The following is a 22,407-nucleotide window of genomic DNA, read 5'->3' on the forward strand; positions in this document are numbered from 1 at the left end:
TCCTTGGCATTGTGTAATCAGAAGCTAGTACACAAATCGAATGGCGCTTGGCAATTTGCCACATATATCAGTTTCATGGCAGTGGCAGGTCACAAGCCTCCTTTTGTAATCTGATTGTTGTGTTTGATGTTGATTGATCTGTATCTCGCCCGAAAGATAGGAAACGAAGAACCGGTATTGCCAGCTGTACGACTCCCTTAGAGGATATCTCTCAAGAAGTGGAAGAAGAGTAGCATAATGTATCGGTGAACTCTGGCCGACTGTAGTGCTAAAATTTGACACTGATGTTACCACTGCCCCGAACCCTGCTTCTTAACCTATTTCAGATCATGTCGAGATTGGTTATTCAGCGCCACTGACGCCCTTTCCGAGGGTTTCGGAGCGCTTTCCCCTCGCGTCAGCAAGGGAGAGAAAGAATAGGGCAGGCTTCTTTTGCCGAGAAAAGTCGAATATCATCATTGAGCTCGATACTTACTTGATACGGCGCCGGTGAGCTGACAAGGTCAGATGAAGGGGTTAATTGTAGACCTAAAATGAGGGGGTGGGTTCTAGCTGTGTCATTGTAGACGTCCCACATTAACATTAGCTTTAAGAGATAATCAATGTTGTGCCGGGGCGTCAACTGCGGTAGATTAGGTTAATGCGGCCCTCCTCGGGTCGTAGATCACAGATCACAGCTGAATTGGTTGACGCGTCATACAACGGGTTTGTCCTGCATCTCGAGTCACACTTGTGCAGGTTTAGTGGCTGGGGTGAGATTAGCATGCACACTCTGTGAGCTATCATGGTGGCAATGCTGCAGCTTCAATCGGAGGCTTTTCGTGGGGCACGTGGCACACATATGTTGGCGGGGTTAATGGTAAGCAAAGGTTTGCGCACTATTTTACCTGATGACTTGTACCATGTTGTTGCTTTTTTGGTGTCTTTCCGCATTAGAGCAAGCCAAAGAACCGCTTCTCTTCTGGGAGGTGGACGATTCCAATTCCCCTTGATGTCCTTGGGTCTCCTACGGAAGCTACCCATTTGGCAAAGCTTTGAAACGTGAATGAGAACCACAAAGGGACACCAAGTCATGACCGAATGCTATGATGTCGTCGTTGTAGGCGCTGGCCCGGTAGGGCTCATGCTGTCAACATGCCTCTTGCGCTTGGGGCCTTACAAAATTAAACAAATTGACCAGCGGCCCTTCCCGACAAAGACTGGGCGCGCTGCTGGGATCCAGGCGCGTTCTCTCGATGTGTTGCAGAATCTGGACCTCAAACGTGGCATCATGTCATATAACCCAGGCCGAATCTACGAGGTTGCCTTCTGGGACACTTCCAAGGACGAGCCGGGGATTCGACGAACGGGGACAGCGAAAACTTATCCTGATTACATCGATACGAGACATCCGTTCTCTACCATTCTCCACCAAGGCCGGATCGAGAAAATATTCCTGGATGATTTGAGGGAGCGAGGGCTTGAAATCCAGAGAACCTGGACCATTGCAGGGTTTAGGAATGAGCCGTGCAGAGAGTATCCCGATCACCCACTGGTAGTGGACATCGTCAGCGTGGACGGGAGAGAAGGTTCAACTGTGCGAACAAAATATTTATTTGGTGCAGATGGGGCGCGAAGCCGGGTCAGGGATCTTCTCGGGGTGCCGATGTTGTCGAAAGATCCAACAATGCATGTGTGGAGTGTCATTGACGGGGTGGTAAAAAGCGACTTTCCGGGTATTCAGGTACATATCCATTCTTCTTTCGACAAGCTTTGGCTCCTTGAACCCACTAACCGCAATACAACTTACTAGATCAAATCTACCGTCCATTCCTCCAAAGGGTCCGCCATGATAATTCCCCACGGCAACAACGTTGTCCGTATTTACGCTCAGATGTTTCCGGAGAAGGGACAAGAGCCCCTCACGTTCGCGACAGTACCGAAAATCCAGCAGGCAGTCAATGAGGTTCTTGCTCCGTATAAAGTGAAGTGGGAAAAAGTGGAGTGGCACTCTGCATATCGAATCGGACAAGGGCTCGCCTCAAGATATACTCTCGATGAGCGAGTTTTCATCGGAGGAGATGCATGCCATACGCACAGTGTAAGCACATGACAGACTCCAGAGGATAAAAGTAATCTTTAAGCTAACAGAGCGCTTTCCTACAGCCCAAAGCCGGCCAGGGAATGAATTACGGCTTCCTAGATGCACACAATCTCGCATGGAAACTACACCTGGTCGAATGTGGCTTTCTCCGGCGCTCCCTTCTAAAGACCTACGAAGGGGAACGTAAGCTTGTAGCAGCAAAGCTCCTCGAGTTTGATGCGACATACGCGAACTTGTTCAGTTCTCGCCAGCCCGCTGGCGCGAATAAGGCTGCGCCGAGCTCGGAGTTTGTCCAGGTATTCAAGCAGAACACGTTCTTGACGAGTGGCTACGGGGTCGAGTATCCCGTTAATAGTTTAACTTGGCCTTCAACTTCTACACCATCTAACTCGACCGCTCTGCGTCCTGGTCGCAGCTTTCCCACCGCAACTGTTACAAGAGTCATCGATGCCCGTCCCGTCTACCTGGAGCAGGAGATCCCCTTTAACGGTAGCTATCGCATTTACATCTTTGCGGGAAAACCTGCAATTACCTCAAAGGCGATTTTCGATCTCGCCGAAAATCTACAGGCCAAGAGCAGCATATTTCGCCGATATCAGCGGAACGTTGATACTTCGTATGAAGGACGACATAACCCTCACTCCACATTCTTCACCTTTTCGCTGGTTTTCCACGCACCGCGATCGACGATTGAAATCCAGGAATGTCTTCCGGACTATTTTGCCTGCTATAGGTACCACATTTACGCGGATAATCGCAAATTGTCGCAGAGAGGTGAAGCTACAGAAGGCAACGCTCATGTCAAAATGGGCTTCGACGCAGAAAAGGGTGGTATCGTCGTCGTGCGTCCCGATGGGTATGTGGGATGTATCCTTGATCTAAGTGAGGGGAGAACGACTGCCTCGACTTTTAATAGATATTTCGAGGCGATCGTGCCAGGAAATGAGCACGATACTGTGTCGGCAAGGTTGTAGACAAGGCCATACATCATGGAAAACAACCTAGAATAAGCGGTCTATGTAGAGTACCCGTTTAGTTAACTATTCATTACATCATAACCTCCTCCCAGACTGATCTGTAAATGCCAGGAGATCTGCGCAACAGACCTACAAAGTATCAGTGACGAATCGGCTAAGAGCTGATGAAGGTAACGAATACAGGAGATGCAAGATACCGTTGCAACAATATTACATAGTGCCTGCCCCGTAGCATGAAGTGATGAATAAATGAATCACTCTCCAGAAGGTCAATCCACAGCCTCAGCTGAGAAGAATCACCGGTTACCGAGGGCAAACCAACCAGAAAAGTGTAGGAAGTCCGAAGAGAGCCCTGCAACCATTTGCAAGGATCCACGATCTTTCTTAGGTTATCTCCTCCACATTTATATGCTATTGGCTACTAGAGCGTCACTGTATATATCACGGAGGACAATGAGATGATATGCAAAGCCCGAAATAACCCTGTTGAAAGTCTAAACAAGTGGCAAGTTGCATGCGCGAATGACGATCATCGCTAGTCACGCATGCGCATCTAGTAGATATTGTTAGTTCTTATGATCTACGTGGCGATAAGATCGGCGATCGGATATGTGGCTCGGAGGACGTGGTCATCATGCGTGGCCCTAAACTAGATGCATTGACGGTGCTCACCGATCTCGAGGGTATAGATCACAGGTGAGCTGTTGGAAAATGACGGAATATGCGCAAGTCGTAAAACTGAAGAATGCGCTCGGGGGATTCAGCGGGGGAGGAATGGCAGGTGACCACTGCTGCATGGGAATAAGTGGCTTGTCTTCATAAGATGAGGCAAAGTCTCCCTCCCTCAGAGCTTTCCCCAGTCCCCACCACCATCCCTGCTCTCCTTGCCAATTACGGATGGCTGACCCTAAGCGCATATCTGCGGCTGAAGTTGCCCAACATTGCAGTGCCAGTGATTGCTGGGTCGTGATCAATGATGAAATATGGGATGTAACTGAATTCGCCCCAGAACACCCAGGTGGCAGTGGCGGTGAGTATCAACAACATCATGCATGATACCCTATAAGCTAATGATTCGAACCCAGCCATCCTCCGCTACGCAGGCCAGGATGCCTCCCAGGCCTACAACGAAGTCCACACTCCCGACCTTATATCCAAAACCCTCACTACAGACAAACTCATCGGCCACCTCGATCAATCTTCTTCCCCCACGAAACCCCACAACAACTCTGTTCGAGAGGCAGCTCCTCCACCCAACAAGTCACCTCTAAGCACCATACTAAGCGCCCACGACTTCGAAAGCGTTGCGCAAGACACCTTCTCGAAAAAGGCGTGGACGTTCTACTCGTCCGCCGCCACAGACCTGGTATCCGATAACGCGAACCGATCGCTCTACAACCGCATCTGGTTTCGGCCCCGATTACTACGCAATGTGCGCGACATAAGCACCAAATGTACAGTCCAGGGTGTTGACTGCGCTTTGCCTGTCATCGTTGCGCCAGTGGCTTTGGCAAGTCTAGCGAATCCTATCGGCGAGAAGGGATTAGCTAGGGCTGCTGCTAGTAGGGGTATCTTTCATTGTGTATGTTGTTCCTATCTCTCCCCTTCTCTTATGGTATCTGTCTGAATTTATATTGCCACATGCTGACACGAGAGGACAGATACCAATCACAGCCTCCATTTCAATCGAAGACATAACATCCGACATCCAATCCCCCTCTACCGTCTTTTTCTTCCAGTTATACGTCGCCAAAGACCGAACAGCCTCCGAGTCCCTTCTCCGCAGAGTATGGAAGCTGGGTATCCGCACCCTATTCGTGACGATCGATGCGCCCGTAGCGGGCAAACGGGAAGCGGACGAGAAAGTCAAAGCACAAGAGATGATATCAATGCCAATGACAGGCACAAGATCGAAGAATGACGAAGCAGGAAGCGGACTCACCCGAACAACCGGGTCGTTTATCGATAGCTCATTTTGCTGGGAGGATCTCAGCTGGGTGAAGAAACATTGGCCCGGAAAGATCGTCATCAAGGGGTTACAGTCTGTGGAGGATGCGCAGATGGCGGTGGAAGTTGGTGTCAGTGGGATTATTTTGAGGTTAGTCAGTTATTATCCTATTCTATTTGAATACAGAAATGAGTTCAATGACGGACTAACGGGTACAAAGCAACCACGGCGGCCGCAACCTCGACACTTCCCCGCCCGGACTGCTAACGTTACTCGAGTTGCGACGCCATCTTCCTTCTATCTTCAGTCAACTGGAAGTCTATATCGATGGAGGAATCCGTCGTGGCACTGATATACTCAAGGCACTTTGTCTGGGAGCGAAGGCGGTGCTTATCGGCAGGCCGTTTCTGTATTCTCTCGCCTATGGGGAGGACGGCCCGAAGCATCTTGTTGATAGTGGGTCAGATCTATACTCTATATTCTGCATGGTAGTACTGACATTGTGAAGTTTTGCAAGCTGAGCTCGAGACTGCCATGAAATTAGTTGGAATTACAGATCTTTCGCAGGCGAATTCGGCCTTGGTTAATACGCAGGATCTTGATCATTTGGTCGTGCGAGATGTGGGGATTACTGATGTAATTGAGGTGCCTCGTGCGAAGATATAAATTGGTAATAGAATATCAATAACGATAGAAACCATCATTATATCTGGCGCCCCCGGGGTCTCGGATGAGAAAGTATGTTGCAAATTATCGCAGGGTATATAGACAGCAATCCTATAACATTTTAGGATAAATACAAGTGATGTGGCATCGTCCATAACAGGCAACTAAGCTAAATATACATAGTATTTGATCTATGGCAACATCATCGTGAATACCTTCGTCCTCCGTCGATCGATCTCTTGGATAACCTTCTCGCCATTCTCGGCCCACTTTTCAAATACCTGTCCTACCAAATACTCAATCCTGTCCTCTTCCTCCTCACTCAAACTCTCCTCGAATGTCTCTTTCACCGACGAGGCTCTTTCCCTCCAAACCTTGAGCTGCTCCTTATCCCCTTGAATCTCACACGTCCGAGCGACCGCCTCTATGGCCTCGAGTGTTGGTAAAGAATTCTCTTCTGTCAATGTAGCCCATGTCTCCACAACACGACGCTGCATAGCACTACCCTTCATCAACTTGGGTCCGCCCTGCGATACAAGGATGCTACCCAGAATAGCCATTGCACGGAGTGATTCTGGACTATTCTCGTCAGTACTCTCGGTAATCGTCTTCAACGCCTGGCGTGCAAGTGCTTCTGCCGTCGTATGGTCCCCCAGTCCCTCGTATGCCCGAGCAAGCCCAATGTCCAATTGAGCCATCATCATCCGCTCGGGCACGGTATCCTGTCGCACTCGCTGCAAGTAGCGGTCTTTACACTCAAGACTGAGGACCAAGGCATCCATAAAATTGCCCTGTAAGCTAAGCGTATCTCGGAGGCGCAAGGAGGTCCGCAGTGTGCGCATGTCCATCGTCCCTAGCAACTGAGCTAAGATCGAATGCGTATTTTCGTAAATGTGTTGAGATTGTTGCCAACACCCTGCTCTGCTCAATACAGTGGCAACATCTTCAATGATGGATACTGTTCCAAGGAGGGAGGAAACAGTGGACTTCCCAATGTCCCACGCATCCTCATACGCCTTGCTCAGAATGTCAACCACAAGCGATCCTGCCGAGCGGTATTGCCCCATGTTTATACAGGCCAAAGCAAGATTCGTACGGCAGCGTGCCAAAGTGTCTTCAAGAGGCTCTTCCTGCCTCTGAACCTTCCCTAGCGCCTCGGAAGCCATGCTCAAGGCGGGAGAATATCGCCCCTGCTCGAGAGAAACTGAGGAACACCTGACCATCATATCTGATTCCAGCCACTCCATCTGGCTGCGCCCGTTGACAATAGTCAGCGCCTCCAGATATTGTTCTTCTGCCTCAGCAGCCTTTCCAAGCAGTCTGTACACGAAGCCAAGTATCCGGAAGGCTGATAGAGCTACATACGGTAGCATCTCGATTCGTGGTCTGACCAGCCGCACCGCATCGCGTGCCATGTGCTCTGCCACGTGGAGATATTCGCACCGATCAATCCCGCAGTCAGCAAGTCTACCTGCGATATTCACCATGCGATCCAGGTTGCCCTTGTGGCTCACATCCTCAGCCTCCAAAGGGTACTCGAGATTAGTGTACAGGCTTGGCCTTGCTTCAGCATGTCGTCCTTGCCGGATGAGATTCAATCCGACTTCGTACTGGCTTAGACAAGCGGGTACACTCCCACGGCCTAGTCGGCGTTGGTTTATTTGTGCGACCTTTGTCCGAAGAGGCTGCGCCGCCAGGCACATATCCCATTCCTCATAAAACTCGGCCAGATTCCTCATCGCGGCGAGGGTTGACTCTTGATCACCCACTTGTCGGATGCAAGACTTGACCAACTGAACTAGGAGAGGCTCAGCTTCAGCATGTCGGTTTAGGGTGACCAAGGCTTGTGTCAATCCCATAATAATGTCAATCTCCATGAGAGAACCTGTCGCCTCGGAATCTTGCATCCGTTTTAGAGCTTTCCGAAACACAACAGCAGCAGCGGCTGGCTTGCCCTGGTCCTGCAGAAGGTCCCCAGATTGTACCATGGTCATAATATCACCCAACTCGACGATTGTACTCATGGCATCTGTTGCCCAATGCTGTAAGAAGGCCTTTGTGCACGCAGCTGCCGTGGCTGCTGCGTAATCCTGCCAATCCTCGTTTCTGTGTGAATCTGCATAGTCACACACTCCCTTGATGACCAAGCTGGGAAATAAGCTACAGACGCCGGCGCCTTCTATTTCCAGACCAATGATGCCTTCGCGCTGAGCAAGTTCGTCACGCTGCTTACCAGACTCCATGGCGGCACTGCTTAAGCCCATGCGACCCACGTGAATAGCTGGCCATGGCCCTGTTTCGGTTCGTTCTGAACCGTCTGGGGTTTGCGGACACATAACAGTCCTTTCCCTACGCACTATGTTATCCTCATCGCATCCCAAGTCACTACAGGAAGCCTTGAATGCATCAGCGCATACATTCTCGTCAGAGCACTCGCCACAAGTGGATGGTTCACGGTGACGATGAAGATATGATGGTTGGAAGAGCCGGTCGGACTCACGACCAGGGTACTGGTATTTTGGTCGGTGCTGCAGGGTCTGAAGCCAGATCTTTGCTTCTTCCTCGAGGTGTTGTAGATGGCGATCGGTCTCCAGTTTTCGCAAGATAGATTGGATAGACAAGGAAGGTATGCCACCTCCAACCTCCTCACCATCGGCTTGCTTGCCACTTTGATACTGTCGCCCAGAATCGTACTCCGCCATTGCTTGACTGAAGATCACGTCTCCAAGGAAGATATCCCGTTGTCGGTTTGGATCCGATGGAACGCCACCACAGATTCCTACAAGCAGAGCGAGATCAATACTGGGAAAGGTAGTGCGCAAACCCATAGCTACCCCAGCCGCACTGACCTTGCCCGTATGCGGCATATGCGCGACCACCACATTGTGCGTGCCCATAACACCAGTAGTGTAGGCATTGGGATCACCAGGAACTTTGCTGTATACCTCTTCGGTATCCTCCCAGTGATGGTCAAGAAGCGCGATCACTGCATCTGCTTCCCGGGGAAGAGCACAGACAATGGCGATCTTGAAACCATGACGATCGGGAGGAGGACGGGTCACCACAGTCATATCCTCAGCATAGGGGTAAATAATAGATTAATTCCTGCGAAGGGGGTGTATCAAATATTATTCAAGCTTGTAGGCCGATAATGTGTGGGGTTCTTGGATGATAGATGCAGGGAAGCAGATAGATCCATTGTTGATTGTATCGAGGGGCAGGGGATGCTGAGCGGCGATTTAGCGCATTGAGGGTCCACCTTTTCATGAACTAAGCTGTCAGCCGAACGAGATCGGCGCGGAATCTTCTATAGCACCAATCAGAGAGACAAGATGGTTCGGCAGCATCTCAACAAATGTCTCCTCGGATTATGAGCGAATAGGAGGGAAAGTACCAAGAGAAATAGCGGGTAGCTGACCAAAGTTCGTCAATTGAAAAGCGGTTCGCTCAATTTTCTGCACTTTAAGACTTGCCATTCCGAGTCTGTTGTGACGCCATTTCAGACTTCGGACCCTTGGCTGGAACACAAAGTGCATCGGCCACCAGCCAGTCTCAGCTATAATTATCCGCTCAAAGGGTCACACAAGGAGGCGCCGAGTCAATCGTGAAAACCAGCCTCCAAGTCGCGTAAAGCTTCTCAGGGTGCTTCAATTGTTCTTTGATCGGTTCGTATCGACTGGGACGGGGTATCAAAGTCGCCTGATACTAGGGCATCCTAGGATACATGAGACAGAATAGAAGTATGGAGTCACTCAGTAGGTAGGTGGCATTTGCGTTGCAAAGTATTAGAGTAATGCACTTTTTGTTTCACTAGGCATTGACCTTTTGTCTTCTTCATGTATACCGACGGGAAAATTAACGTAGCACAGATATGATTGAGTAGGATAATGGAGAGGAGTTAGCTACAACAAAGATTTCTCTCCCATAGTTTGTCCTGCAAGTCACCTATATGCTCCAGAGAATCATATCGAAGTCATGCGGTGACATTCTCAGCTCCCCGCCTTCTCATCTGACAAGACCAATCATTGCCCATCGCATGCACAATCAAACCACCCATTATTGCAACTGCACAACATCATCTGTTGGGACAAATATAATATCTCCATCGCTTGGTTGACTAGACGCGATATATATATTGTTTTTGATCTATATTGTTTTTGGTCTAGCGGTTACTTAGTGCCTCGACACCATCTCCTCCCAAGAAACATACTGCTTCCACACTTCTTACACCCCCAGCCTCACCTCAAATCCCATCAATACATCGCCCACCCCCCACTCGCACTGACAACCTGCCCAGTAACCCACGAAGCATCCCTCCCCGCCAACCAAGCCACCACACTACCAATCTCCCCCGTCGTTCCCAACCTCTGCTCCACCGGCGTGCTAGCCATCTGCGCCTCCACAATCTCCCTCGGAATCCTATCCAGCAAATCACTCGGCACCGGCCCCGGCGCAACAGCATTAACCGTCGTCCCATTCCCACCCAACTCGGCCGCCCAAGCGCGCGTGAACCCCTCAATCGCCGCCTTCGACGCAATATACAGACTGATCCCCTTGAAACCGTACCTTGCACCCACCGAACTCAAGTTGATGATTCGGCCGTGACCCTCGGGTGGGAGGTACGGCAGCACGGCCTGAGTCATGAGCATGGTGCCGCGGACGTTGAGGTTGAAGATGGTGTTGTAGTCGTCTATGGTGATTTCGGTGAGGGGGTTGACGATTTCGATGCCGGCGTTGTTGACTAAAATGTCTATTTTGAGAGGAGTTGGGGTGGTGGGATGGGATTTGAGTTCGGAGATTAGATCTGAGGCGCCGGTGGGTGTGGAGAGGTCCGCTTGGATGGTCCATGTTTTGGGGTTGTGAGGGAGTTGGCTGATTTTGGTGCGGAGGTCGGTGATGGATTGGGCGCTGTTGGGGGAGACGTAAGTCATGCAGACCTGGAGGGTTTTAGTTTATTTGGTATGATGTAGGGAAGGGGTTGTGTATGTATATTGGCTTACTTACATTTGCACCGCGACGTGCAAGTTCCCACGCGATGCTGGCGCCGATGCCGCGGGATGCGCCCGTCACGATGGCGAGCTTGCCATGAAGTGGGAGAGTAAACTCAAACGACGATGTATCCATTATTTACGAGGAGAATAAGATGGTTCCATGAACTAGTCGATCGTGGGTTGTTCAGTTAATGACCTGTGTCAGTGGGATATATATAGTAGGACATTCTAGCTATGAGACAACGGCTTACGCTGTACCGTGATGTCATTCCTCGGGTATAGGATATAAGTCAGTAACTCCGGAGCCATAATCCTCTAGACACATCCATTGCACATTGGCCAAATGGACATTAGCTAATTCAGTGCTATTGATCAGAGCTTACTACAGTGGTTGGGCAATGGCAAGGTTGATCTGGGGAAACCGATCAATCTACTATAGGATATTGTCTTTGCGTAATGCACAGTAGCATTGTTGCACACTACATTGCCTTACACAACCGACCGATTTCAGACAGAAGCGATAAGAGCGAACGAGACGAAGGATGAAGAGCAAAACAGGCCTACAGTGTACAAAATTCCAAGTGTCAAATTCATGCTGGCGCTGAAGGATTTCAGGTCATCATTTGCATTGCTAGTCACACCCAATACGAACAAAACTTCAAGCCAATGCAGAACCAACATATACAGTCAAGCTAATCACATAGAGTCATTGATCCATTCGTCCATTCGTGTCCTCTGGTGGTAATCATGCCCAGACCGACAGGCACTCATCATCGTCGAAAGTTCTTTCGCGTCTCGATAGGAAGTCCTTGCTCAACATTTACAGAATATCGCAGGTTCCAGACACCTGTGTCTGTGGGGGACTGACAGGCACAGTCACCTCACCAGCCACCACAGTGGTGCTACCATCAACTCCCTGGAAGGAGCAGAATCCGCCTCCGACAGAGGAAATTTTGGTAATTGACAGTTGGTTGGCTGTAGATGAAAAATGTTAGATACATGTCCTTCAAGTCCGGGAGTAAGAGTAACTAAGTCAAAGACATACTGATTGCATGAGTGGTATCGTCAGCTGGGAAGGTTTGAAAGAACGAGGAACCGTCGGCGCCCCAGAAGGTGATGGCGACTTCGAAGGTTGAGCTATCAGTGGGAGCGGCGCTGGACAGAGCAGCGAAGGTAGAGCAAGCCGCGGTGATGAAAGAGGTCTTCATTTTGAAAAAGTGCTTTGGATGAATTGGTATGAGATGTTTTTGAAGAGATGAGAAGATGCTGGTTAGAGGGATATGTTCCTTCTCAAGTGACATGGAGAGACGGGGACATTTATATGTTTTCAGTCGCTCCTACTCGCTCAGTAAAATCCCACACCGCTTGATCCCCATGATGTTCTCCTTCTAGATGTGTTCGTGGTTTCCGAATTGGGTAGACCAAAAATAGGCATCTACAGGTCTGATGCATCGATGTCATAGGACTGGGTGCCACGGAAAGATCGCCGCTGTCAGGCAAGCCACCCGTGACTATTGAACCCACCACGACACTCGTAGCGAGAATTGACTGGTTCGAGAGCGAGACATGTTCAAGGCATTCATTAGTTGGATATTTTGGGTTCAGATCGTGTCTGACTCAGATCAAGCCCGATCGGCACTATACGAGCCGCGTGGTGCCCCGCAAACTCCGATTAGTGACTCGATCTGCCCATGTCTACAGGACAGATGAGACATAACCTCGTACTGGTGCCTATTGAGGCACATTGTTTCAGTTGCGAGAATAAGATATCGGGCATTGTTCTCAGAAGGGGCTTAGCTTGACGACACCGCAACATAGAAAACAGACTAGAAATCACTAAACTGGACTTGGTAATTGTTCAAAAGATCATCCTTCGATGGCATACACGAACTGTGTATGCCGGCTGAGCTGAGGGTTGGGTAGTAGTGAGGCTGATTGAAAGGATGTTGTGGGCACGCATGATTTGCCTTGAAAGGTGTCCAAGCAAGGAGGCATAGACTTGAGGGGAACAATGCGTTACACAGTAAACATCCAAGCCTGCACGCAGTTCAGCGATGCGACCTCGAACTCGAAAACGCTGTAGCTCACTACACAAAATGAATGAGCAGCAAAAGAGGGACATACTCTATAAGGTATTAAGTAAGCTAACTTAGGTCCCGACTCTAGTAATGGGTTTATCAATACTGGCCAAGATCACACATGACTTGGGGTCTTTTACAAAAGAAAAGTCTGTTGTGCTTAAAATTCCGGTGTCGACTTACTAACCAATAAGCACGTTAGGACAGGCGCATAATTTCCCCCGCGATGACCTTTGCAGCAAAAGCCTTGTGTGTATCAGACTCGCGATAGGGTTCAAGGTCAGGACACAAGGTAATTCTGAGACTTTCTTGATCTACTAACTTCTTCATTCAAGCTCGTTTTCGTCAGGTTTTCTCGTCACGGATAATCTATGCGTGCTATAAGGCTGAGTACCTAAGGCGGTTGATGCACCGAAGGAGAGCCGGAAATATGATATCACAGATCCGGATGTGCTGGCATATGCTGGCTAGTCCAACGTGTTATTTTCCCATCTAGCGCTGCATTTTCCGAAGGGTCCGGCTGGGCAAGGTTTGGACTAACATCTGCACCACTGGCTCTGGCATCGGCTTGGAAGTTTCAGCCTTATCCCTTATTGTCAACACAATCGTTCAGCGAATAACAACGCAGAAAAAGTGAATGTGATGCAGGTTCGGTTACACTTTCAAGGCCAAGTAGCACTTAAAGATCTATTTATGTGATGGGACGATATGGGATGAGTTGGTTTATCAATTCAGAACGCCGCAGGATGCAGAAAAGCCCGTTCCAATGCGGGGAAATTTGATCACGAGACCACCCTCTCCCTCCCTATGCACGACTTGTTGATTACTATACCCCCATTCACTTGAGGACTTGGATCTAGTCAGTGCTCCAGTACCCTGAGTTACTATGGACTTTTATCCCCTCTATTCCGGCTGAGAGGAGAATGAAGGTCGCAATAGTCAAGGAGACAGGGTAGGGTCAGATCAGGCAGTTAAGATATGAACATCGCTTCCAAGAACTGTACTATCAAGCACTACCAATCAGCAAATCACTAGTATCCACATATCAACACTGAATGACCAACCATTACTGCTCAACTCCTGCATCACAAGACATATCCACGACTTTTGCTCACAGTTCTCTTTCCATTGGCTTTATTCAACATCGCAGCAAACCTAGCCTCCGCTTCAATACCATTGATGTTCTCAACAAGTTTAATGTAGCCCTCATCATCCAATGCGAAGAGGGCCTCTTTCACCCAAACACGACAAGTCATAGCTTCATGAAAGCGCGTCGAGTACTGGATGGGGATCTGCGACAAGCGGGTCTCCAACGGGCCGTGCAGTGCGGGGTGCAGATCTCCCACCTTCAGCGCCAGAAGGTATTGCCTCGAAGTGATGACCTTTTGGTCCAACTTGATCTCATAGCTGTAGACATTTCGGTTGGGGAAGTTGATGATATTGAAAATGGTGCCATCGGTCGGGGATTTGGCAAGGCAGAGACCCCAGTGGAATGTCGAGCTGGACTCTCGATCTGCTAGGAGGAGGTAGAGACCGTTGGGCTCTAAGTGCAGGGCCATATGGGTGACAGTGATGGAGAGTATTAAAAAGACGTATAAAAGAGTGAAGTCGGTTGGTGCGACCCAGTTGCAGATGTATACTGGGTAGTGGGCACTGTACCCCTCATGTTCAGGGTGTTCTTCCAGCAGCTGAGGCGGAAGCTGCGCCACATTTGCAAGGATATGTGGCGAGCAAGTGAATGAAAAGTGGATGTGGTAATCCTAAGCGACACTTGTGGGATTATATATTCATAGCGGGAAAGCCTGCGTTAGTCGTCTTGACTAAAGGTTATCAACTCGGGTCTAAGCTCATAGCGTGTCCGAGGTTACGTCGTCAGTGGTTCAGCTTCGTTCAACGCCTGTGCTCATTGACAGCTGAGAAGAAAGTAAACACCGGTCATCACATGATAACAGTAAGAATGAATTACAGTGAAACGCAGGACCATCCACTTGGGCGTTTGCCGACGGAGTGCGATTACTAAATGTTGGAGAGTGATGACCGACACCCCTGCAAAGCTAACATCATGCCAAGGCCCTACAGACCACGCGGGTCTGATTTGACACTAAGCCAACCTGTGAGCCCCTATTCCCATCCGCTCAGGGATATCGCGTGGCTGAGTTTGGGCAGAAGCCAGCGGGTACTCGAATGCATTCCATACTGTTGTTATCACGAAGGTGCGTGACTACGCGATCAATCACAAGGAGAAGCTGTCGCAGGGCAATAGTGTGGCAGGCGCTGCACTGTTCCTGCATGCAATTCTGGCTGACTGGCTTCTGCATGATGCTGGCCATCCGAGCTGGTATGTTTGGTCCCGGAAACATGATATGAAGAACTCATTTACCTCCACTAAATGTTCCGACATGAAGTGGTCTGGCTTGACGGCCACTCTTTTTCCCTTACGCATATCATAACGAAGTTAACATAAAGATTAATATCAAGAACTGATATGTCGTTGGTCCCCTGGTTCTGAGCAGGTCTCAAACTATCTCGATAAGACATCCTTGCGACGTCTGTGTGTTCTGATTTGTGGCTTGATTCTTGTTTCTCCTCGGCTGCGACAGAGCTTGAACAATCATTGCGGGTCATTAGCGCATTTTGGCATAGCCAGCCGGTGACTCAGATCACTAGATGAGTCTGGGGTAGATATTTTGATACTCAGTTAGGTGGGGTTACGATAGAAGTTACAGACCAACGCTGAGTGAGTTAACGTTAAAGGAGGCGATTCAATCCTTTTGTGGCGACGCCCCGAGCCATCCGAGCTTCCGAGCCTGCGGTGAATCGTGCTCCCCAGTCGAGAAGAATAATTGAGCTAATGATGTTTAGTACTACGGGACTCTCCTCATTGTTTTATAAATAGAATAGTGGGATGGGGCCACGTGTGTATCTGTTTGTCAGCTCTTCAAAATACCCGTGATCATCACGCTTCCGCATGGGAATGCCGCGAACGATACGGTGACCACGAAACAGGTACCTGCACCTGTCCGACTGTCTAATTCACCCATATCTGTGAGCATTACGACTTCCATTATGCCTGATATGTGTTGCTCGGACGATGCGTTGTACGCATCGGGCGGGAAGGGCTCCATGCGGTATTTATTCCTTCATGGAGGTCATTCCCAACTACCTCCCCCTGACAACTTCTCGGTGGAGGCGAAAGTGCTAGTACAAAATACTCATGGAGAGATGTAAGCAAGCAAAGCAGACTTTATCCCGACAATGCGCTTACCTTCGATTACGCGCCCCTGTCGGCCGAAACACTGACTTCTTACTAGCATTTTCGACGACAGCCCAGATCAACCCACCTCACAGTACCAGTTCATTAATCGCACCTTGAAATCCGTCGATGGGAAGGAAGATGCGTACATACCAAAGCAGCTCTTTGTAGAAAAGATGCTGATGAATGTTTCTATCCCTACATTACTGTTCGCCGAAATACCACGGTGGGTCTTTACCCGACCTTGACATCTCCGTCGGAACGAGAATGACTGAACAAATACAGTGACCATGCAGATACCCCAAGCAGCGAGAATGTATCTTACGTGTATGTGTACCTAAGCCTTTTTCTTTCCTATCGAAAATCTGCTTGCTGTCAAATATTACCAAGGTTTCTCCTCTCTAATGTCCCGCGTCAGCACCCTATTAATCCTCGGCCGAACTGGTGTTGAGCAAGCCTCCTTCCAGGACTATGAGTATCTGAAATCTATGCTTCATCTATTCGTTCCCCGATTCGGTCGGGCCATATCCCGCATGAGCGACGTATACCTCCCCGGTGATGCACTGAATCTGTCGCATGAGGTTGCCGGCTATATGATGGTCCCGTCGGGAGATACCAATAATCTTCGCACCTTTCTGGCCATGTATGCAAAGCGCTACATGCTCAAGTCATCTAGCGAAACCGAGGTATTGGAACGGTGTTTGTTGCATATGCTGAAGATGCCGTTTGAGTTGAGCTCGGCAATACGGTATGGTCTTATTCTGTATTGAGCTTGTTATCTCGGGTTGTGGGCGGCGCTGGTCTAGTCTCCCGATACATTGGCAGAAATTTGAATGCGGGTTCTGCACATGTACAGTGTGATACCTTTTGGATCTTGGGTGGGTTTGGCCGATTACAAGTCAAAACTGCCAGGCATTGACCCTTTACGTCGGAAACGCTTGTTGAATGCGGACGGAAAAAAGGACGATTATTTCTTCTACACCGATCGCTGCCATAGCATACATGTGTCAGGTGGATATATATTTCGGTGGCTCTGTCCCCTTATATACCTAAATTGAAGCTCAGATGTTCATACTCACACCCCAGTCTTGATAAAAATTCCTCTCACAATGTCATGGAAACTTGCCAGTCTCATAACCTCCGCTTTCTGGTCCAGCCAGTCTTGTACTCTGCCTGATGTAGACGTGGAAACACATGAGCTTCGGTGTTGAACACCACGTCAGTCAATGGGAGAAAATCACTTGGTGAGAAGAGGAGATAGAGGTATTTCAAGGTTTATCACGTCTCTTCGGAGGAACTATCGTGACATCACTAAGAGATGTATAACCTTCCCCGTCCTTAACCCGCGTGTGCTTTTGGAATGCCTTGAAGATCTCCCATCCCCATTGTCGATATATCGGATCTTTCGTAACACGATACATTAAGAAGAGGCTCTCGACAGTCTCTGGGCGTTGTAAGTTATCGGCATCTATTAGTCGGATGTTGATATCCTTAATCCAGGAGTTAATGTCGTCTCTGCTTGAGGGTCGAGACATATTTGAATTGGAAGATGGCTCAAGGTCGGAATCATCTGTCTCGAACCATACAATTTCCGGTGCTAGCCCCGTCTCTGTGACTGCGTATTGCGCCCAGCATGTCTTCGTTAGCCCCCTAGCGAGACGCATCTGCTCCTCTTTTTGAGCATTCCAGTGTCCAGTTCTGCGGGCCTCGGCTTCAGTCAACCCGCCCGTAGCCCCGATTGCGATGGATCCTGGGAGAAAGCAAACGAGGTGGTCCATCTTCGGGGAAAGACGACCACCAATGCCGCCTGGAAGCTCTGCTATGTATTGGAGGTTGGAGTGCTTGGTGAAGGTAACAAGATTCTTCTGAATCCCTGCGAGTGCCTCTTCCCACATCTCCCCGTAGATAGATTCGTTGGTCTGCAGGTATTGCTTTACTAAATATTCTATGTCTATATGAGCCTGTATTCAACGTGTGGGAATGGACATGCGGACTTACCATAGTACGAATCGCCACGGCTTCCGAGCCGAATTGTCTTATGCCGGAACCTTCCAGTATCTGGATTCACAAAGATAGGTACAAGACCATCTTTCACACCGCGGCTATCGAGTACCTCCATAACCTTTTCAGCTTTATTCCAATACACAGTGTCTCCCGTTAGATGGGATAGGTACTTCATCTCCAACTGCACGGTAGCTGCTTCGGCGGTAGATGAAGCCCCGCCATCAGCATGCGAGCGGATTCCTTCTCGTTTTGCTAGGTTGACGCTAGCATAAGGGATCCCCGATCCCGAGTCATATGCTGCGAGCAGTCGGTCTGCTAAGTCGACTGCCTTGGACAGGTAAACGGAATCCCGCCCGAAGGAAGCATCTGGAAGCTGAGTGGATAGGTAATGAGCAGACAGCAGGCCCCCGAGCATACGTATTGTGGTCTCGAATGTATTCACGTCTTGGTCTTGATCATATGTCAAATTCTTTTCAAGCCATTGTCGAGCGTCTGATAGGCGAGTTGTGAGGTTCATGATCATCAGCGTATCCAGGCTGTCTACGATTATCCATCCCAGGCCATTGGGGCTCATCTGAGAGCCCCTTTTTGACAACGGATGGAATCGGTCTTGTCCTGCTCGAAGGTTGAATTTTCTATTTCTTAGGTTTGATGCAATGCCGTTCGTCACTCACCCCAAGCGTATTTTGCGTATGCATCCCAGCTTGTGATGAAGGCTGTTCGAACCTCCTCTCTATGGCTTTCCCAGTAGGTGTCGTTGTGGACTGAAGGAGATGGTCCGAGCAGTGTATCTAGGCTCAAGAAGTGGAAGCACCATCCCACAATGAAAGCCAATATTGCGACTAGGGACGCTGAAGCTTTTGAAGGGGATGGAAACAAATAGCGCCAAGTGCCAGTGTCCGGAGTTGGTGCATACAGTCGGCGCTTATTCCCTCGACTATCTGTGTCGCTACAAGCCATGGAATCAGTGGTGGGTATGGAAGTCACACGTCGATAACTGATCGGAAACCATGCCAGGTGTGATGTTTAACAACACTCCCTGAATAAAGAAAGCTTACCCAGATCCCATGCACTGAGCAGGAAAATGCGGCGCACACATGGACGTGCTGGCGGCTACAGGATGGCTCCAATTTGCGAGCAGCACCCGCCATCCCCACTCCTAGCATATCTAACAGCTCGGACATGTTCACAGCTCCCCCATTGGCTATGTCAATGGAGTGGGCGGGGGTAAGGGTACTATCCGTTAGCAGCAACGCTAGATTGGCGCCGCTGTTTGTGATGGCTACAGGTCACCATCTCATAGCTCCAACGGCTGAAAAGGTATAGTGGTGCATGCCTTCTTTGTGGCTATGGCGCTTAGCGATTGGCACTCGTTATCGAGTACCCCTCGCAATGTCGATCGGGCTGGAAGCTGCATCATTAGGCTTATTTAGTGTAAATATGGATCCAAGACGCTCCCGGAAAGGTATTGGGCGCTTAAAGCACTGCCTATATGAGGTTGGCGACCCGACATTTGCTACTGGGTCTTCTGCGAGGACTTTAGGAGTCTGAAACTTACCATCGCTATACTGCGGCTGCCGTGACATCTCTCTCTTTCTCTCGATATTGCGACCGACTTCAAGCACCTTCTGTCTGCATGAGCAGGTCGTCAAACGGATTTGGACAGACCCTCCGACGCGATAATACGGGTATCGTGACGAAAAGTCACCATATATCGTCAGAATGAGTGTCAGCATGGACACGACTGAATCCAACTATCCTCCCGAGACGGATAGTAGCGGTACCGTCACATCCTACATGCCACTCACCTCGGTATGGACGGCTTCCTCGGGATGCGAAAGCAAGTTTCGCCTTGACGGGCCGAGTCTCATGGCCTGGGATCCTGGATATATGCTTGACATAGACACCAATGCTCGATGTTGTCCACCTCAAATGGTCACTTGGTGGGAACAAGCTCTGCTCGGTGTTGGAGGTCAATATCACACACAGATGGAGATTGGGCCGTTCACTGGACCGGAGTCGTGGCCAACGGTCGCATCATCGATTAAGAATGAATACAGCACGCTATGGATGTGTTGCCCATCGTAAGTGCACTCCATCTACAAGGATTTACATTCCATTCTACAAACAACATACTGACCACACACAAACAGAGGTTACTTCCTGTCTCAGGGAACAGTCGGGCAGGTAACAGGAAGGTGCATGTCAAGCGTTTATTCCGGGCAGACTTTAACATATGGATCAACGCCATTAAGTGACCATACAGCATGGTCAATAGCGACAACGACATTGACAACGGATTCGACCGTTGGGGCAATCGATATAGTTGGCTGGGAAATAAAGTATCCCGTCACGGCCACAGCAACAGCCACATCTACGTCAACGGCGACCGCGTCCACCTCCTCATCCACTTTAACTTCGGTTCCATCAACAGCACAGGACAATACTTCAACTTCTGGGAATACCCTGAGCACTGGTGCCAAAGCTGGAATTGGCATTGGTGTTGGGGTGGGCGCAGTGGGCATAATTGCTTTGATCCTGGCTTTATTACTTTTCAACCAGCGGAAACGTCTCGCCGTAAACAGTCAACAGCCGGTCGCTGCCTACGCATACTATCCGCCATTTGCAAGAAATACGAAGCCCGCTGAGTTACCAGGGTATAGGGGTATGCCCGGTGATGCGTGGGCTTCATCACCTGTGGAAATGGGCGAGAGGTGAATATAAAAACTTTGAACTGAAATTTCGCACGTTCTTGTCTCTTTCTATATTTGTACATATTTATCACCTATATTTTCTGGGTGCATGATAATGGCGTCTACAGAGTATATTTAATTTCAAGGAAGAATACCATTGTTAATGAGACTACATATAGCTCTCAATCAAATCTGGCAAGGGCCGGAAATGGCCACATTCCCCTACAACATAAAGCGTGCTAAGAATATTATCTCGAAAACAAGATATAACGACCAGATCTTTTCACTGGCTTATCAGAGCACACAGCCCAGAATTAAGATGAAACACAACCCTGTCATGGTTCATTATCACGGAGGAATGAACGTTGGGTCCAGGACCGCACTAATGGCTGCATTAGGCCGTCGCAACTATCTAGAAACTAGACTACGCTCATAACAAACTAACATGCGCCGCCAACTTTAGTATACCACCTACACCCTACGCAGTAATATTTATCACACCATTCATACACCATTTATTTAGCCGTCCACCGTGGTCTATGCGCTTAATGGCCAGGGCAACTGGCCCCGGGGTCAACGGTACCTTGCACGTGCAGCCTTAGTCTTTTCTTAGGGACACACACCAGATAACTACCTGCCTCATAGAGTTAGTCGAGGAATAACTTGGAGCAGCAACTCAATAAATTGTGATCTCAGTCAATGTGTTACTTTCACACCTATAAATTCATCGTTGAGCATTCTTGTGAATGTAAATCGAACATGTTCATGTACCTCCGAAAAACAGACGCATCATGAATCCGCCCGAATCCCGCGTGGATTCCGGCCCGTCCTGGAGCTAAGCTAAACTCAAGCGAGTCCTTAACAGGAGAATGGAGAGCACTGGCCTACGACCACGGACCAACTAGGCCCCGGGCAGTTCCGGGGAGGGAAGCTATTCCGAGCTGCCAGCTTAGCGCGCGGAAGTCACTTGCTCCTCTTCTTCCTTCTCACTCGGACGATCGGCTCAACATGATCCTGCGATTCTATTCAATTTCTTCATATAAGTGTCAGCTTTTGTCATCTTTCATGCATGTGCATGATCCTGCAAATGGTAAGGCTGACATATCCCCTTTTTGCTTTTCTCTCCTGTGGTCAGGCGCCCTCGGCGATCTTCCGGTTGCATTTCGGTTAGCAAAGGCGCGAGGGGTAATCGTTATATTAGGATGGGACCCTTAGTCTAATTTATGGGTGGCACTAAGAACAAGCGGTGCTATCACACTGCCTCCGCGCTACGTCGAACAATCTCATTCGGTGTTACAAGATCCCTACATCAATGGACCCCTGCACAGTCATCCCAGCTGACTTGATAGGCCTCTAACATTCGTGCACCCCTTAGTTCGGCTCAGCCGCTGTTTAGTGCTTGGCCTAGTCGCTATCCGAGCAGGCCGGATCCCCTACCTAAGCAATCTCTAACCCCAAAAGGGCATTCGCGGCCCATTGTTGTCTGTCAATCAACAGATGGAGGCGAGCGGCGCGCAACCAACATCCCGCAGATTCTTACCACATTCGACAATGGCCATAGGTTAGCTGCAGGACCGGCGCCGTCATCCAGCGATCAATCAATGGCCAGGACCCCAAATACCCATGCTATCCGTTGGGGTTGTAGTGTCTACCCTGCTACTTGCTCAGGGTAGGCTGTAAATTGGCTTGGTTATATGGGTGCCCTCTCCGCCCT

At 49.4% G+C, this 22,407-nt stretch overlaps 9 protein-coding genes across 9 annotated transcripts; 4 read left to right on the plus strand and 5 right to left on the minus strand.

Moving 5' to 3' along the window:
* Window positions 1-949: 949 nt before the first annotated feature.
* On the plus strand, window positions 950-3,057 carry BO88DRAFT_368941 (phenol 2-monooxygenase; the record flags this gene model as incomplete). Its single annotated transcript, XM_025704126.1, has 3 exons — window positions 950-1,723; window positions 1,793-2,080; window positions 2,131-3,057. The coding sequence occupies exons 1-3, from the start codon at window positions 1,046-1,048 to the stop codon at window positions 3,055-3,057; spliced, it is 1,893 nt and encodes a 630-aa protein (XP_025561147.1). The 5' UTR covers window positions 950-1,045.
* A 900-nt stretch (window positions 3,058-3,957) lies between these two features.
* On the plus strand, window positions 3,958-5,753 carry BO88DRAFT_391848 (cytochrome B2; the record flags this gene model as incomplete). The annotated part of the gene is made up of 5 exons (XM_025705025.1): window positions 3,958-4,090; window positions 4,146-4,642; window positions 4,722-5,158; window positions 5,229-5,464; window positions 5,517-5,753. 5 exons carry the CDS (start codon window positions 3,958-3,960, stop codon window positions 5,672-5,674), a joined length of 1,461 nt encoding a protein of 486 aa, XP_025561148.1. The 3' UTR covers window positions 5,675-5,753.
* Window positions 5,754-5,865: 112 nt separating this feature from the next.
* On the minus strand, window positions 5,866-8,834 carry BO88DRAFT_445052 (purine and uridine phosphorylase; the record flags this gene model as incomplete). Its single annotated transcript, XM_025710166.1, has 1 exon — window positions 5,866-8,834. Exon 1 carries the CDS (start codon window positions 8,743-8,745, stop codon window positions 5,866-5,868), a length of 2,880 nt encoding a protein of 959 aa, XP_025561149.1. The 5' UTR covers window positions 8,746-8,834.
* Window positions 8,835-9,927: 1,093 nt separating this feature from the next.
* BO88DRAFT_391851 (SDR family NAD(P)-dependent oxidoreductase) lies at window positions 9,928-10,798 on the minus strand (the record flags this gene model as incomplete). The annotated part of the gene is made up of 2 exons (XM_025705026.1): window positions 9,928-10,611; window positions 10,679-10,798. 2 exons carry the CDS (start codon window positions 10,796-10,798, stop codon window positions 9,928-9,930), a joined length of 804 nt encoding a protein of 267 aa, XP_025561150.1.
* Window positions 10,799-11,281: 483 nt separating this feature from the next.
* BO88DRAFT_406243 (uncharacterized protein) lies at window positions 11,282-12,303 on the minus strand. The gene is made up of 2 exons (XM_025707108.1): window positions 11,711-12,303; window positions 11,282-11,640 (listed from the first exon to the last, which is right to left on the minus strand). Exons 1-2 carry the CDS (start codon window positions 11,871-11,873, stop codon window positions 11,486-11,488), a joined length of 318 nt encoding a protein of 105 aa, XP_025561151.1. The 5' UTR covers window positions 11,874-12,303; the 3' UTR covers window positions 11,282-11,485.
* A 1,428-nt stretch (window positions 12,304-13,731) lies between these two features.
* Window positions 13,732-14,402, minus strand: BO88DRAFT_406245 (uncharacterized protein). Its single transcript, XM_025707109.1, has one exon. It carries the CDS (start codon window positions 14,300-14,302, stop codon window positions 13,829-13,831), a length of 474 nt encoding a protein of 157 aa, XP_025561152.1. The 5' UTR covers window positions 14,303-14,402; the 3' UTR covers window positions 13,732-13,828.
* A 1,407-nt stretch (window positions 14,403-15,809) lies between these two features.
* BO88DRAFT_455378 (uncharacterized protein) lies at window positions 15,810-16,766 on the plus strand (the record flags this gene model as incomplete). The annotated part of the gene is made up of 4 exons (XM_025710862.1): window positions 15,810-15,967; window positions 16,055-16,222; window positions 16,282-16,323; window positions 16,415-16,766. The coding sequence occupies 4 exons, from the start codon at window positions 15,810-15,812 to the stop codon at window positions 16,764-16,766; spliced, it is 720 nt and encodes a 239-aa protein (XP_025561153.1).
* Window positions 16,767-17,127: 361 nt separating this feature from the next.
* BO88DRAFT_427103 (glycoside hydrolase family 47 protein) lies at window positions 17,128-18,960 on the minus strand (the record flags this gene model as incomplete). Its single annotated transcript, XM_025708957.1, has 4 exons — window positions 17,128-17,195; window positions 17,279-17,941; window positions 17,995-18,618; window positions 18,675-18,960. 4 exons carry the CDS (start codon window positions 18,958-18,960, stop codon window positions 17,128-17,130), a joined length of 1,641 nt encoding a protein of 546 aa, XP_025561154.1.
* A 762-nt stretch (window positions 18,961-19,722) lies between these two features.
* On the plus strand, window positions 19,723-20,718 carry BO88DRAFT_416855 (uncharacterized protein; the record flags this gene model as incomplete). Its single annotated transcript, XM_025708277.1, has 2 exons — window positions 19,723-20,084; window positions 20,154-20,718. 2 exons carry the CDS (start codon window positions 19,723-19,725, stop codon window positions 20,716-20,718), a joined length of 927 nt encoding a protein of 308 aa, XP_025561155.1.
* Between the last annotated feature and the right edge of the window lie 1,689 nt (window positions 20,719-22,407).

The sequence above is a fragment of the Aspergillus vadensis genome, assembly GCF_003184925.1.
Source record: "Aspergillus vadensis CBS 113365 unplaced genomic scaffold BO88scaffold_17, whole genome shotgun sequence".
Lineage (NCBI taxonomy): Eukaryota > Fungi > Ascomycota > Eurotiomycetes > Eurotiales > Aspergillaceae > Aspergillus > Aspergillus vadensis.

What these genes read in the sequence shown, in the direction of transcription:
- BO88DRAFT_406243 (XM_025707108.1), bottom strand. Translation starts at nt 11,873, where the DNA reads ATGAAGACCTCTTTCATCACCGCGGCTTGCTCTACCTTCGCTGCTCTG. An exon ending in CGATACCACTCATGCAATCA is followed by an intron (nt 11,641 to 11,710) that starts GTATGTCTTTGA and finishes TTTCATCTACAG; the next exon opens with CCAACCAACTGTCAATTACC.
- BO88DRAFT_406245 (XM_025707109.1), bottom strand. Translation starts at nt 14,302, where the DNA reads ATGGCCCTGCACTTAGAGCCCAACGGTCTCTACCTCCTCCTAGCAGAT.